Raw genomic sequence first — 16,806 nt, 5'->3', positions numbered from 1 at the left:
GTGTGTGTGTGGTGTGTGTGTGTGGTGTGTGTGTGTGGTGTGTGTGTGTGGTGTGTGATGGGGGTTGCTTATGCCCCAGCATGAATGTGGAGGTAGAAGGTAGCCGTTGTGACGTCCGTTCTCCCCCACCTTTATGTGAGTTCTGTGGAGTAAACCCGTGTGTGTGTGTGTGTGTGTGTGTGTGTGTGTGTGTGTGTCTGTGTGTGTGTCTGTGTCTGTGTGTGAGACGTCCGTTCTCCGCCCACCTTTATGTGGTTTCTATGGAGCCCTAGTCCTTTGACAGGAGCTTCTACCCACCGAGCCATCTCACCCAACCACTGTCAATTTCTGACTGATAGGTTTATCTTTCATTTATTCTTTGTTACATCTTTAGTCTTTATGTATGTTCTTTTCAGCTTTTGTTTGTTTGTTTGTTTTTGGTTTTTGGTTTTTTCGAGACAGTGTTTCTCTGTGTAGCCTTGGCTGTCCTGGAACTTACTCTGTAGACCAAGCTGGCCTCAAACTCAGAAATCCTCCTGTCTCTGCCTCCCAAGTGTTGGGATATTCAGTTCTTGTGGTGCACAAAAGAATAGTACATTATAATAGGAAGGAGACTTAGGTTTGGCCAGCCGATACTTGCTTAGACCCTTACCATCCATTTCAGAAACTGTTCATGCTCATGACAGACACGTAATAAACGCCAGGTCCTGTGAGGCATTTCTCTGTTGATTTCCTCTTTGATCATCTTCAGCTTTGATTTGTATGATACTCAATCAAGGAGTTAATTAAAACTATGTCTCTATTTCTATAGGTAGGCCTAGGTTAGGCCTAGCAGGTATTAGAGATGGGCCATACAAATAGTATGTAAATGAATACTCATTTTATTCATGATGCCTTTCAAATGCTTATTTATTTTAAGTCACCTTTGAACAGCTAAACAGCCAGCATAGATCTGCTAAACTCACTCACTTTTGGGCTGTGTGATGGTTTGTATATGCTTGGCCCAGGGAGTGGCACTATTAGGTGTGGTCTTGTTGATTTCGGGTGTGTCACTGTGGGCATGGGCAATGAGACCCTCATCCTAGCTGCATGGAAGCCAGTCTTCTCCTAGCAGCCTTCAGATGAAGATGTAGAACTCTCAGCTCCTTCTACACCATGCTTGCCTGGATGCTGCCATGTTCCCACCTTGATGATAATGGGTTGAACCTATAAGCCAGGCCCAATTTAATGTTGTCCTTATAAGAGTTGCCTTGGTCATGGTGTGTGTTCACAGCAGTAAAACCCTAACTACAACAGGGGAGAAGAGTTTATTTTTATCAAATGTGTATAAGTGATTTGCTGGCATGCATATCAGTGTGCCATGTATGTGTATCTGGGGCCCCTGGGGGTCAGAAGAGGATGTCAGGCCTCAGGAACTAGAGTTATGGATAGTTATCAGCCATGTTAGCTGGGTGCTGGAACTGAACCTGGATCCTCTACAAGAGCAGCAAGCACTCTTAACCACTGAGCCATCCATCTCTCCTCACATGTAGGCTGCCCGAATTGCCATCTAGTAGCTAAATGACTGTGGGCAAGTTACTTCCCAGTTGCTGTATGCTTGTTAGAAATGAGTACAAGTCACAGAAAGAGATCACCATTCCAGCTGAGGTGTCTGGACCAGGCAAACTTGACTTCTGATCAAGAGGGGTGTGTTCCAGAAGATCCAGCACATGCCAAGGCAGCAAATGCATCTGGCTTTGAGTCTAAGGGTGGTGGCTGAGATTGTCCCGGTGGCTAAGACCCAGCCTCGTGTTCTTACTCAATTGGCTAGTCCAAAAAGACTGGCTCGAGGAAATGAAGGATGCCTTCAGGTTATCAAATTCCTAGAATGGAGCAGTGGAGCCAGGGATTGAAACATCTGTACAAAGTCTTACACAGTGGGGGACATAACGATTCATTCATTCGTTCATTCATTCATTCACTTAGTTTGGTTTTTCAATACAGTGTTTTCCTCTGTGTAGCCCTAGCTGTCCTGGAACTCATTCTATAGACCAGGCTGGCCTTGAACTCAGACATCCTCCTGCCTCTGCCTCTCCAGTTCTAGATTAAAGGCATGTGCCACCACCTTGGAGATACGGATTTTAGTTCTTTGTCTTAAACGCAAGTTATATTGTATTTGATGGAACAGACTCAGATTTGATATTTTTTTTAGCTTTCTAATTTTTTTTGATGTTCTTTGACATTTCTTTTAGAAAAACTGAAAGTGGAAGTCTCTCACTCCTTTCTGGGGCCACGGTTGTGCTTTGTTCTTTGGGTTGGACTGTGGTAGATGCCTCTTACAAGTGGACCAATAAGTGTTGCCTTTTGTGTCTGGCTTGTTTCACTTAACACAATTAATGTGGCACACACCAGAATCTGACGCCTTTGAGATTTTTAGGTTGGTAAATGTTGCTATCTTTTTTCTTTTCTTTGTTTGTTTTAGACAGTGTGTTCCTTTGTTGCTCAGGCTAGCATCACCCTCAAACTCTTCATGCTGTGGCCTAGACTAGTGATAGGATGAGAAGTATCCGTGGGTCTTGAGGGGCTGCTCTCAGTTCTTCTGGGTGCATGTCTGGACACATAACTGTCCTTTATGATGCTGACAATTACCACTCAATTACCCTTTTAAAAGCTGACTGATTGCCATTTGAGGCCTTTGTAATGTCTGCATTCCTGGCCAGCTCAGGTGCTGTTGTGCGCTTCTCAGGACTTCCTGTTAACTGGCTTATGGTGACCCTTCGCACAGGTGATGTTAATCTTGTGATCAGTCTTATTTAATTTTTCTGTATAATTTTTTCCTGCATAGTATTAGCAACCAATGTGACTTCACTCTAGGACCATGCAAAAGATCCCACTTGACCACAAGCTTACCCTGAACTTATTACCTACTGAAGTTTCTAGCCAGGATCCATCATACTATGGTGAGGACGACTTTTTTTCTTTCAAATGTACAAAAGCTAGTTTTAAAGTTAATGATGAATTACATTCAGTAGATGATTTTCAATGTCACAAGATCATTAAATATATTTGCATATAAGTATATTAAATATAAGATAATCTGATCCTATTAACACTTTTTATGTAAAAGTCTTTGAAGGGTTGCTTCTGAGTTTCTGGGATTTAATGGGCATTATGGGTAGTTCTATAAAGTCACTGCATATTTTTTAAACTTGAAGTTACACTTATGTTTATAATTAATGTTCTGATACTAATTACTCTATGGGTTGTTTGCAGTATAATCTGTTTTCTTGTGAATCAGCTGCTTAGTGACTGATCATTCAGCATGTACTTAATTGAGGTAGAAGGAGAACACATTTATAATATGCAGTGAATTTGGAACTAGAATGGGAGATAGAAAAGCTTTGGCTTTTAAAGCATAAATATTCTCTGTGTGTGACCAAAGCTGATTTGTCTGGAACAATTGGTATCTCTAAAGGATTTCTAAAACAATTTTCTCAAGCAGTATACAAATTAGATAGAAACTTCTCTGGCAAAAAGATGGGGAAATGCTGTATAAAAAGCTCTTAGAATATCTTTTTTTAATAGCATGACTGAATTGGCACCAAAGTAAGAGAACAATATGACCTTCCAGATAATGAGAAGGTGCATCTGCACAGAGTAAGTGAGCCCTGTCTACTGCTGAAGGTGTCTTCTGGTCCTTCTGGCTCAGGACGTGGGCTTTAGAGAGGAAGCTGCTTGCATGGCAAAGAGAAGCCGTAATCTGGGCTATGAGTCAGGGATGTTCAAACATTCAGAAAGGATGCCTAAAGCGCATATCCATGGTTTAAGAAAATAACCAGCTCTTGAAATCAACTTCAGACCTGCACTCCCATGTTTAACCTTGACTTTACATTGAGTAGACCTGTAGCTGTAAAGGGCTACACCGCTTGGCTCCCAGTGGGTCGCAAGCTCAAGCCAGTTAGTTTTTGACTTGTATGACTAGCTCAAAGGCTGGGCACTCCTAAACCTTTCCTTGATAGCAAATTCCCCCCTGCAGTATTCCTGCGACTCCTAAACTTTACCTTGCTATGCTAGGCCCAATCGCCAAATTGGTCACTTTCCCAAATTCTTACATGGCTGGTTGGCTTTCTCTCCTGCAGCTCTGTCCCATCCTTCTCCCTGAAACCCTGTCCCCTCTCTTGCCCTAGACCGTGCAAATCTAAGGGTCTTGCCGTATCTCCCTTTGCCCAGCCACTGGTCACTGGCATCTTTATTGATTGATCAAAAATCAATTGGGGACAAGGACCTTCAGCATTTGGACATGCAGATTCCTGATTTAGGGGCCAGGTTAATTCAAAGCATTGGAACCAATCCCCAGCATAGATAGACCTGACCTGAGAACTTTCCATCACAGCCCTTGCTCATTCGAACTTCAAGTCTGAATTTGTGCCCAGCCCCTCCTCAGCCCCCAAAAGTCTCCATTTAAAAGTTTGCTTTAATGGGGTTTTGATACTGCAGAGACCTACCAGGAATGAACAGAAATCACCTTTGCAGAAGAGTCTTTTGTTTGTGATGGAGGAAGTCAAAGCAAGGGCTTTCACATGGTAGGAGGCACTCCACCATCGGGCTTTCACATGGTAGGAAGCACTCCACCATCGGGCTTTCACATGGTAGGAGGCACTCCACCATTGAACCACATTCCCAGAAGAGAATGATTTCAACATGAACTTCAAAGAATTCCTCAGTTCTATGAAATCAATTGAAAACCAGGAATTGCTACAATAAGGCTTGCTGTTGAAGTACCTGTTAGGGATGTGCAAGGCCTGGCTGTAATGCAAAAATGAAGACATATGAAATGGGAATTCCAAGATACACTATGATCATACCTGTAATCCCTGCTGTCCAGAGGCCGAGGAGGGAGGCTCATAAGTTCATGACCTCTGTGCACTATAAACAAGACCCACTCACAAAGAAGGAATTGCTGACCATAAATTAACCAGCCACTGCAAACGGGTAGCAGACCCCACAAATGGCAAGACTGATTTCTAAAATTATCAAAAGAAAAGTAAGTTTGACAGAAGACTTTTCTGTTACTGGGTTAGAACATGCTGCTAGAAAGCTACTTCTAGAATAAAGGCTTTGTTTCCGTTGACCATTCCAGAGGACAGAGCCCACCAAGGTAGGGGCAAGGCAGCTGGAGCATGAGACCCACCCAGCAGTAAGGAAGCAGAGCGATCACATTTCATCTGCACACAGGAAGTAGGACAGGAAGTGTGGCTAGGCACTACCCTCAAAGCCTGCTCCCAGTGACTTCCCTCCTCAAGGTTACAGAACATTCTTGAATTGCTGGTGGATGAGTGACCAAGATTCAAACACAGGAACCTCTGAGAAAGTGGAAGTCCTGTCCAGTGAGACTAGAGAATAGCAAGACCCCGTTCCACCCTCCTGAGGGCACGGCCACTTGGGAGACAAAATGCGGGGAATTTGACTGTACTTATCCCACAAAGCTGACTCTGACCCCGTGGCAGGTGCTGGGCTTCCAGGAAGCACAGAGACACCGCTCAGGAGTGGAAAAGTGCAGTCGGAGATGTGAGAAAGCTGAAGCTGGCTTCTAGGCCCCCAGATGCTGCTGGAGAACTGCACAGAGAAGTCAGGAATAAAGTGTTGTGGGTGCACAGGCCCTCAACGGGGCCAGGACCGGGGGCTCCCAAACTCGTGGGCATCTGGGTGTCACTGAGTCTCAAGGAGCTGGGAACAGAGTCAGGGGCCTGCAGGCTGCTGACAGTATCTAGCCTGGGGCTGGGAGAAAGGGGAGCTCTGGCTTAGCTCAACAGTGATTGTCCTTAGCTTTGTGGTAATTGTGGCTGGAAGCGCAGAGAGGCCTTCTACTGGAGAATTAAGCTGCAGCTGGTTAGTCAGGTGCCTTCTCCATGGCTCCCCATGGTGGATCTTAATGAAAGAGAGAGCCCATGGTTCTAAACTGTTTATTGGCTGTTCATCGTGGAAAATGGATGTGTACCATACCATGCCAACTTCTCAGGGGGGACCTGAGATTAAATACCTCTTGCTAGGAGGTGAAATGTCTGGAAAGGGAAGCTTATTGGCTAAACCCTCAGGGCCTCTAGCATGGAGACCTACCTCTCTTGTGTGCCTGCTCTACCACAGATCGAGGTTGCTTATGTGGGGAGTGTGGCACGGGCTCCAGGCCAGGAGTCTGGCAGGGAGCAGTGAGCCACCTAAGGCTCAGGTGTGTGCCCACCAAGTCTCTGGGTCTCAGACCCACTCTACCTTATCAAGCTTCCTGTCATGCTTTACCATCCCACAGAGAAGCAATACTCAAAAGTAGTAACAGCTGGGACATTTCTCACACTGATTTAGGAAGGTTTAAGAAGACAAATAAGCCAGGCAGTGGTGGCACACGCCTTTAGTCCCAGCACTTGGGAGGCAGAGGCAGGTGGATTTCGGAGTTTGAGGCCAGCCTGGTCTACAGAGTGAGTTCCAGGACAGCCAGGGCTACACAGAGAAACCCTGTCTCAAAAAAAAAAAAGATTTAAATTTTTTCTATTTATATGTATGTATGTATGTATGTATATACAGGAATGTAGGTGGAGGCCATAGAGGCCAGAAGAACATGTCTGATCCCATGGATTTTGAGTTCCAGGGGGTTGGGAGCCACCTGACGTAAGTGCTGGGAACAGAACTCAGATCCTTTGCAATATAGCAAGTGCTCTTAAAAGCTGAGCCATCTCTCCAGCTCCTGCAGAATTAGCTTTTAAAAGAATGCAAGAGAGATATTATGTTGCAAAAATTAATAAAATTTACCCTAATGGTAACTAATCTAGACTTTTAAGATACAGACTTTATAAAGGAGGAATGTAGATGCAGCAAGGGAAGGTGAAGAAGCATGGTGACTGGGATCGGAGTGACAGGAAGCCAGCTCCGTAATGGAGGTGTGGAGTGATAGGAGGCCAGCTCCGTAATGGAGGTGTGGAGTGACAGGAGGCCAGCTCCGTAATGGAGGTGCAGTGCTCAGAGTATTCTTGGGATTGGCTACCACAGAAGGGAAGGAGGGAAGGAAGCAGGAAATGTGAATTTCAGAGTCCAGTGAAGTCTCAGGAAGATCTCCCAGGTCCCACGGGGGTTCTGGAGCCGAGGCTGTCCTTCGGGTGCTTGTGTTCTGTTGGAGCAAGAGGGGCCTGATCCAGAGTCTCCAAGCAGATGAGACGACAGTGGAGACAAAGGCCACAAATGCCAAGTTCTTTATGTGAAAAGTGTGTAAGTCCACTTATGGAAAGCTTCCATCCAGGAACACTGAACACAGTACAGCAAGGTGTGTGCCAGTCTGCTCCAGTGTTCCTTTAGCTATCTGTATCGTATAGGATTTTACTTTTATGTGTATGGGTTTACCTGCATGTGTGTCTGTATACCATGTGTGTACCTGGAGCCCAGAAGAGGGGGTCAGAGCCCTGGAGCTGTAGTTGCAGTTTGACATCATGTGGGTTGTGGGACCTGAACACAGGTCCTCTGGAAAAGCAGCCAGTGCTCTTAACTGCTGAGCCATCTCTCCAGCCCCATAAACACAAAGATACTAAGAAGAAATCTGTTGATTGCTCTTTTATTTTCTTTTTGTGATGGGGTTTTGATGCATAGCCTGCATGACTTAAAAGTCACAATCCTATTGCAGAAGACTGACGTTTGGTTCCTAGCACCCACATCTGGCTGCACACAGCCATCTGTGTATCTCTCTCTACAGATGCCGTGCCTCCTCCTTGTCTCTGAAGGCACCCACAGAGATACATACATAAATATGAATAAAAAGAAAAGAAATATTCAAAAATATTGTTTTGACTTTTTTAAGCCTTTGGATTGTGCCTTCATATTTCTGATAATTCTAGTTCTAGGGGATCTCACACCGTCCAGCCTCTGATAGCACTGCATCTACATGGTGCGCGCGCGCGCACACACACACACACACACACACATATATATGTATGTATGTATGCAGGAAAAGCTTTCCTGTACATAACATAAAAATAAACTCTAAAAGAATGTAATGAGAAGTGGCACTGTATGGGTTGGGCAACTTGCAAATTTAGAAGTTTACTTTTCTAAAGTGTATAGAGACAGAAATACATACACCAGAGTTGGGGGCGAGGGGAGGTGGAGGAACGGGAGGAGGGAAGGAGAGATGGGGTGGGGGGGGACGGGAGGAGGGAGGGAGAGATGTGGGGGGAGAGACAACTAACAAGAGTGTGTGCTTGCCCAGTTCCCCTCTAGCCTTAACTTGCTAGTTGAGGATCCTTCTACCTCTGCCTCTCAAGTGCTAGGATTACAGGTATGAGCCGCCATACCAAGCAAGCTACATTAACTTTATAGAATCCAAGGGTGCTGAATAATTTCCTTGTATGTTCACAAGTTGTCACAAAAGGTTCTAGACATAATGGTTTCCCTAGTCTTAATTACAGATGAGACCCACATTGCCCCCACTTGCATATATCTACAAGATTCATTAGGTTTCCTTAGTGCCTTTCAAGACTGGATGGGGTCTATTGTGTATTGTTGTTCGCCTGTTTAATATTTTTAAAATACATATGTGGGGGGGTATATGCAAATGAGTGCAGGTATGTGAGAGGCCAGAGGTATTGGATCCCTCTAGAGCAGGAATTGCGGGCAGTTGGTTCTGGGGTGCCCATTGTGGGTGCTGGGAACAGAACTCTTACCCTCTTCCGGAACAGTATATGAATGGCTGAGCCATCTCCCCGGAGTCTAGAGTCCCTTAGTGACGCGAGCCAGTGCGGCCCTTTGCCATTCAGAGTCCAAGAAAGATGGCGGCTTAGGTGCTTTTCCATTGTTTTCAGAAATTTCTCCTAGAGATGCTCATGAATATGTCAATTATAGATGTATCTTCCTACCCCCCCCACACACACACTTTGCTTTTCTTCCCTCCCTCTTTCCTCAGGTTCCATGGATGAGAGAGGATTAGAATGACCTGACTATATGCAGTTCAGAGCCACATCTTTCCCTAACTAAGTAGGGCTTTGGCTTTTAGGTGAGACTTTGTAGTTGTCTTCCATCAGAGTGAGTTTTCCTCCTAGGACTGCTCAGCTTTTCTGTAAACCAGCAGGTGCTAGGTGTGTGTGCTTGATTACAACACAGGAGCAGGTCGTAACGGTTAAGCAGAGCCCACACTGCAGTGGGAACGTGGGAACCATAGCCTATTGTGTGGTGCTGACAAAATACTGAGATCATCAGTTTATCAGGAAAGATGGCTGGGCGTGACGGTGCTTGCCTGTAATTAACCTGACCTACATAGCTGTTTCAGGCCAGTCATTGCTGCACAGTGAGATGACTGCCCCAGGTGTGTGGGGAGGCGTGGGTGTCGTGGCTCACGGTTTCTGTGTGCTTGGCTAGGCTATCCCTTAGGGTTTTTGACAGGTGGCATTTCATAGCAGTCACTGTGCAGAGGCAGCCTGTTAATGACAGCTCCAAAACAGAGAAAGAGGAAAGGCCAGCTTGCCCTCCCCTTGGAAGTGGGCAACGGCAAAGTCGTACTTTCCTTTTACTAGGGTCTTCCTTCTAAAGGCTCAACCATGGGCAAGGAAGCCTCAGCTTATGGGCCTTTTGGGGAATTTACGATCCAAATCGTAGTACCTGTCTTTTCACCTGTCCTTACCATCTCCTCTTTTAAAGAAGTATTTATTGGTGTGGGGTCGGGGAGAGATGTGTAGATGCTGAAGGATACCTTGTGGATTTTTTTCTCTCCTGGTGCCTTCGATTGGATTCTAAGGATTAAATTCAGATTTACACAGCAAGTGCCACGCCCCCACACCCCAGCCATCTCCCAGACCTTCTTCATTTCCATTCTGCAGATAGCTTGTAGCTGTACCTATTTGACATGTATTTATTACAAACAAATCTCTCTATTGGCAGTCTTCTGAGTAGTCATGATTTTATCAACATTAAACTTAAGCGAATGTGTTTTGTTGCTTGTTGTTTGAGACAAGATCTCATGTAGCCCAAGTTGGCCCTGAACTCCCCAGGTAGCAGAGAGTGACCTTGAACTCTTTATTCTCGGGCATCACCCTTCCTAGTGCTGGGATTCCAAAGGTAGAGCATAGCCCTGGTTTCTGGGGTGCTAGGGGTCAGACTCGGGCTCTGTTCAGAGTAGGTAAGTTTCTTCCCCCTGTGTAGCCCTGGTTGTAGGCCAGGCCAGCCTCAAACTCAGAGATCTGCCTGCCTCTGCCTCCCAAGTGCTGAGATAAAATGAGTGTGCCATTGCTCCTAATCTTTTAATTTGTGCCAAAATCTGATTTGTGAAATGTATTATACTTGGTCAGAGGAGTCTTCATTTTCCAAATTGTGTAGAAACTGAGGTAACTTTTTTTCTAGCCCACTAATGGAGGACAAATGAGGAACTGAGAAGGGAGCCATAAACTGAATGACTCCAGTGTTCTGAGGAGAGCCTCAACTACCTCCTTCTGTCTGAAGATACATATCAATCTTCAGAACTTACATATGCTGGGACTCCAGCAGACTCCACTTCATAGTGAGCCAGTGTGGTGAGCCAGTGCGGTGAGCCAGTGTGGTGAGCCAGTGCGGTGAGCCAGTGCGGTGAGCCAGTGCGGTGAGCCAGTGCGGTGAGCCAGCCACGGTTAAGTTAGTATCTTGCTTTGAGGGAATTAGCCCTCACAGGAGAGACAGTGTCTGAACAGCCATACCCAAGGGCATGGAGACTTGCTCAAGTGATAGCTAGTTGCAATCATAGCAGAGCCTGGGTGTTTCCCGAGAGCAAAGAGCAGCAAGTATTTCAGTAAGCCTGCCTCATTTAGGCAAATGAGGTTGTCATGGTGATAGCTGCAGTAGAAAATTCTAGAAGCCCTACTCAGGAATACAGTCATGGAGAGAAGCCGAATTTTGCCTCTTTAACCAGGAAAGCCCTGAAGACACAGAAAATAATGTAATGCAGATATAAAAAAATAGTATCTTTATAATGGCATTCTTCAGTTATGTTTATAAAAAGCTTTCTGGCTTAGAATTATGCCAGTGAGTGGTACTTGTTAACAAATATTACCTCATTTCATCCAGTGTGTCTGTGAATTAATAACACCAGCAAGCATTAAGTGGTTCAAAGGAGATGAGGCGTATGGAGGTTCATTAAGTGGAAAGGGGGGATTGTTGTTTTTGTTGTTGTTTTTCGAGACAGGGTTTCTCTGTGTAGCCCTGGCTGTCCTGGAACTTACTCTGTAGGCCAGGCTGGCCTCGAACTCAGAAATCTGCCTGCCTCTGCCTCCCAAGTGCCGGGATTAAAGGCGTGTGCCACCACTGCCTTGCAAGTGGAAGTGTGTTTTATCAAGGATTAGATTCAGGAATTTCACAAATGCCAACTTTCCTTGGAAACCCATCTGTTCATGTCCAGGATGACTATGAGAGACTAGAGCTAATGGCTTCGGTTGAAAATCTGCATTGTCTCTGAGTATACACTTGAAATCCTAGATTTTGTGGCTGGGGTACATGTAACCTAGGAACACCTGGGGAAATGGGTGTTTATTTCACTTGTTTATTTACTTACACAACAAATAACTGCTTCATCGCTGCTGAGTCTAACATAGTTGATGTAGTGGTAATAGTTAAAGTTTGTACAACTTGTGTAATAGTAAATGGACAACTGTGTAGTGTATTGCTAACAGCTATGTGCTGCGTCATCAGTGTGTTACGTATCTGTCCTTCAGATGGGATCAATGACAACACACCCTGTCTTTCTCCTTTCCCACAGACAATGGATTCTGAATTATCACACAGTATGGTTGGGAGCTATCTTAAGCCTCCAGAAAGAACGTATCTTCCATCATTCACACAGAATGAAGCAGTTCAGAATTACCACCCTGGGAACTCTCCTAAGATGTTTAACAGTCCAAACAACCAAGGTAATAATAACACGAAACTTTACAGGAAGTCGGGGGCAGTGCATGGCATAGAAGTAAGTTTACTGCAGCTCTGTAGAAAGAACTGTGATTGCGTATTGATTGAGTAGTCACGAGGCTGCTGCTGTTCCTAGGGGCTTGCATAGGTCACTCACCATTCCTAAAAATATTGGTTTCTTCAGCCATAAGCTACAGATTAGTGCAACAAGCTAGTAAATATTATATAATTATAATAAAAGTGTCTTTGAAAACAGAAAACTACTCTTTTAGGAATAAAAATCAAAGGTCAGAGGAGTTGGTGGCACATGTCTTTCATCCCAGTACCAGAGATGTAGAGGCAGGTGGATCTTTGTGATTTTTGAGGCAGCCTGGTCTACACAGCAAGTTTGAGGCCAGCCAGGGATAAATAAAGAAATGCTGCCTAAAACAAAGAAACAATTTTACTATTATAGGTAGAGTGACAAAGTAGAATTTTTATTTAGGTTTTTCTTTTTCTTAACTTTTTTTTCAGGGTTTCATACTGTATCCTCAAACATACTCCTTCCTCCCTGCCCAGCCTCTGGAGTGCTAGCCTTACAGGCAGGTGCCAGCACACAGGCAGTGGCAGGGAAGAGCACGCGCTCTGGACCGCCATACTGCAGGCTTTGCGCATCCTTGCGCCCCAGAGCTCTCTGTGCCCGTGACACTGCACTCTTTGGAGTTAGCAGAACTGGGGAGGTTTTCTAAGAAGGCACGCAAACCAGGCTTAAAAGGATTCCCAGTTGTTTACCTTAGTCACATGATTCTGACGTAGTCTTCATGGCTTCAGAAGGACGACATTTTCACTGAGGAGCACTTTCTATGTATCTCTTCTTACCTCTCAAAACTAGTTCTTTTTTCTTTATTTATAAACTAGTTCTTTTTCTATGAAATTTCTTGTCAATTTGGAAATAAAATAAAAATCCAAGGGACTACCAATAGAGAGATGGCTCAGTGATTAAGATGCACTCCAGGCGGCCACGTGGTAGGAGACTGGCGCTGGTGTTCCTGTGTTGTCCTCAGATGTGTGTGTGTGTGTACCTTGAGAGCACTCACGAATGCATGCGCAAACACACACACACACACACACACACACACACGTAATGTCCATATACAAATAAAAAAGGTAAAGAAATACATCAGTAAGAGATAGAATACAAGTGTGGAGTTGGACTCCTTCTGACCTAGATAGTCGGAATGCCAATGGAGTTGTATCATATTCAAGCAGCAGTCAGAGTTCCCACACATTCAAAATTGTCCTTGAAAATCCCTTAGGAAGCTTTTATATCCAAGTGACTATAGAAAATGTCTACTGCAATGTTTTAAACATAGACCTAAGAGAACCCTAAAGTTGATTTAGAAAATAGGACTCTGGAGATAATTTTATACCTTACGAATTAAAGATCTGATTATCAGCCTTCAAAAAAAATCTGTAATGATGGTTGCTGTCTTAGGATTTCTATTGCAGTGATAAAACACCATGACCAAAGCTTCGTGGTAAGGAAAGGGCTTGTTTCCACTCACCGCTGAGGGAAGCCAGGGCAGACTCAAGGCAGGAGGCATGCAGCTCACTTGCTTACTCCTCATGCTTGCTCGGCCTCGTGCTTGCTCGGCCTGCTTTCTTGGAGTACCCAGGATGTAGCTGAGGAACGGAGCTGCCCGCAGCGAGCCGGGCCCTCCCACACGCCAGCCTGGTAGAGGGCTTTTTCTCATTTTAAATTCCCTCTTCCCAGATGACCCCGACTTGTGTCAAGTGGACGGAAACTAGCCAGCACCATGACATTAGTAAATAGATGGATTCTGTTGAGTTTACAAACCATAAGAAAGTGATCCAGAGCAGTGAGCCAGTGTCAGAGCGCAAACAGAACCCCCAGCACACGTTGCCCTAACTAGATAGGTACTGCTAACTGAATCATTTATAGTCCACTCAGATGGTTTTATCACTTGAAATCACAACTGAATAGAAAATGTAAAACAACATTTGAAAAACTACTAACTCTAAATTTATCTGCGTCGTGAAGACACCAATGTAGCTAAGTAAAAAACACCGTAGCAAACATATGCTCCTTGTAGACTTTTAGCCCAGGTGTGCTAGTCCAGCACTTGTCTGATCCATGGAAAAGCTGTCCCACCTCGCAGGTCCTGATCTTTAATATTACTGCTGGGACAAAGAACAAAGACGGTGAGGATGTGAGGACAGGAAGTGAGAACAACTTTAGGCCTCAGTTACCATATCCATTAGTTGAAGCACGTGCATCTGGAAATAATAATCATTCTGTTAAGTTACGTGTGGTTCAATCTTAGAAACCACTGTTCCAGTAGTACATTATTGTTTTTATAAGATATACCATAGGAAGTGTATACCTTTGTACTGTTATTTTTATTTTATTACTTTGTTATATGTAAATATATTTATTTTGTCATTTAATTTATTATATACAACACATATGCATGCATTTATGTAAATATGTATATATTTATATAATTATACAATATGACATATTTACTGCTTACTAGCAAACATACACTGCTCCTTTTTTATTGTTACCCAAGTTACTCTGCTAGCTCAGTTTTCTAAGAGTTTCACTTAAAACATCAAGCGCATTTCTTTTCTCTAGCACTTGTTTCAGCATTAAAAACTCTCCAGGAGAAGATTCGTTGTCTTGAGCTGGAGAGGACACAGGCTGAGGACAACCTGAACCTTCTGTCCAGAGAAGCAGCGCAGTATAAGAAGGCTCTGGAGGAGGAGAGCAATGAGAGGAACCTGGCACACGAGGAGCTGATTAAACAGAAGAAAGGTGAAAGGACGGTGGGTCTCAGGCTGTGGGGTCGCCAGAGTTCACAGTCTGAACAGTAAGCCCAGCTGAGCTGACTCGGCTGTCCCTGCTCTTCCTTCTGCCTTGGTCCTAAGCATTTTGATATCTGTGGGAAACTAGTATAACTTTGAACTTACTTGCATTAATCTATTATCCTAGCTCACAAATCCACTTAGGGGCAGGGGTTTCTCTCCCTTGTACTCCAGGCTGGCCTTGAACTTGCTGTAGCCAGGAAGCACCTTGCACTTCAGACCCTTCTACTCTCCTGCTTCCGCCCCAAGCACTGGGAGTGCAGGTGTCACCGCTGCCACACTGCAGTGCAGGGGACTGGAGCAGTCTGTTAACTAAGCTGCATCCCAGCCCGAGTTCATACATATTTATTATTTAAGTAAATCATTAAAAGAAATACTTAGGCAAGTTGTGTTTGAAAGTTAGAATTTCTTAGAATAAGTAATAAAATCCAGCTTAGCCTATACATATCATTAAAATGCTTATAGATTTACAGTAAAGCAATGGTAGTAAGTAAGTAACATAAAAATGAATGGAAAATAATTTTATTCAACTTGAGGAACTCAGAATTAGTTAGAGGAGGTAAGTACATAGGGTAGAGAGACTTCTGTGGAAATTATGAAAAGAACATTAGATAAGAAATTTAGAGTGTGAGTTCTTTGTATAATTTTTCCTCAAGACTTTTTTGTTTTCCTTCTAAAGCATTCACACACATAAATAAAGGCTCTGCGCTTTCCCTAGCAAAGAGTCAAGGATGAGCATCAGAAACAGACAGCTGAACAAAAGCCAAACTGATTAAAGCCAAAGGATTAACAATTAGGTTATTTACCCTTAGAGAATGGACTGAACAGTCAGTGCGGAGGGGGAGAGGAGAGAGCCAGGCGTGGTGGCAGACGCCTTTAAGCCAGCACTTGGGAGGCAGAGGCGGGTGGATCTCTGAGTTCCTAACTAGCTTGGCTACATAGCAAGTTCCAGGAGAGTCTATCCCTCTCTCTGTCTCTTTCTCTGTCTCTCTGTCTCTGTCTCTCTCATCAGCCTCTCTCTCTCTCTCTCTCATCAGCCCCTCTCTCTCTCTCTCTCTCTCTCATCACCCTCTCTCTCTCTCTTTCTCTCTCTCATCACCCTCTCTCTCTCTCTCTCTCTCTGTCTCTGTCTCTCTCATCAGCCTCTCTCTCTCTCTCTCTCTCTCTCTCTCTCTCTCTCTCTTTCAGAAGTATGCCTTCTGTCTTTTTAGGGGAAGGTATTGCCGATGGAGCTATATCTAATTAATGACATATTCACCCAAGTGTGTTTAAAGTCAGTAAGAGTGCTGGCTGTACGAGAATGAGGACCTGCATTAGACCTGCATTAGAGCCTCTAGCACCCATCGAAGCATCTCAGCATGGTTGTGAGCACCTAGACCTCCAGCTTGGGGGCTGGTAACAAGGATCATCGGCACATGGGAGTGGCTTGCTGGCCAGCTGACTCTGTGCTGTAAGAGACTTGACTCAAGGGAATAAGGCTGAGAGCAATAGAGGAAGACATTTCGCATCTTCCTCTAGCTTGTATATGTGCAAACATGGGTATACACACACACACACACTCATTTGCACCATGTGTATAACAACACACACCATGCACACACACAGTCACTTTTAGTGTTGGGTTGAGTTTACATAATGGCTCTCTGATCTCTGTAATAGTCAGCTAATTAGCTCATTATCTTGTCTTTGCATAGATATAAGCATACAGTTAAGCTCAGCCCGGTCTCGTTGTATTCTCCTAGAGAAGCAATTGGAATATACAAAGAGAATGGTTCTCAGTGTAGAACGAGAAAAGACTATGATCCTAGAACAGCAGGTAAGCATATTTTTTTCCTCTGAGGAATGCTAATATAATTGAATATGCTTTTAAAGAATATACTATGGGGAATTTTTCATATTATAACCATAGTAGATTTAAGTGTATGTCCAGGAGATTGTCACCTATAGCAATGGTACACTCTGCTGTTTAGGCCAACGGTTTTTCAATGAAAACAAAAAAACCTTAACAGATAATCTGCAAAGCAGCATAAAAAAGAAGGGAGGGAGGAAGGGAAAGGAGGAAGGGAGAGAGGGAGGGAGGGG

General features: G+C 44.3%; 1 protein-coding gene across 9 annotated transcripts in view; it reads left to right on the top strand.

Moving 5' to 3' along the window:
* Cep57l1 (centrosomal protein 57 like 1) overlaps window positions 1–16,806 on the top strand; it is an 82,670-nt gene that overhangs the window by 44,128 nt on the left and 21,736 nt on the right. For 4 of the 9 annotated variants that reach the window (XM_031348266.1, XM_031348263.1, XM_031348264.1 and 1 more), the window contains exons 2-4: window positions 11,711–11,861; window positions 14,495–14,674; window positions 16,419–16,540. In XM_031348266.1, coding sequence (XP_031204126.1) covers window positions 11,711–11,861; window positions 14,495–14,674; window positions 16,419–16,540 — 453 coding nt within the window. Of the gene's footprint in view, window positions 1–2,504; window positions 2,744–2,803; window positions 2,919–10,834; window positions 10,895–11,710; window positions 11,862–14,494; window positions 14,686–16,418; window positions 16,541–16,806 lie in introns of those variants that run through there. The other 5 variants (XM_031348268.1, XM_031348267.1, XM_031348270.1 and 2 more) reach the window with 5 other exon arrangements.

The sequence above is a fragment of the Mastomys coucha genome, unplaced genomic scaffold (genome assembly GCF_008632895.1).
Source record: "Mastomys coucha isolate ucsf_1 unplaced genomic scaffold, UCSF_Mcou_1 pScaffold3, whole genome shotgun sequence".
Classification (NCBI taxonomy): Eukaryota; Metazoa; Chordata; class Mammalia; order Rodentia; family Muridae; genus Mastomys; species Mastomys coucha.
The sequence above is the reverse complement of the archived record's forward strand: the minus strand, read 5'-3'. Positions and strand labels throughout refer to the sequence as shown.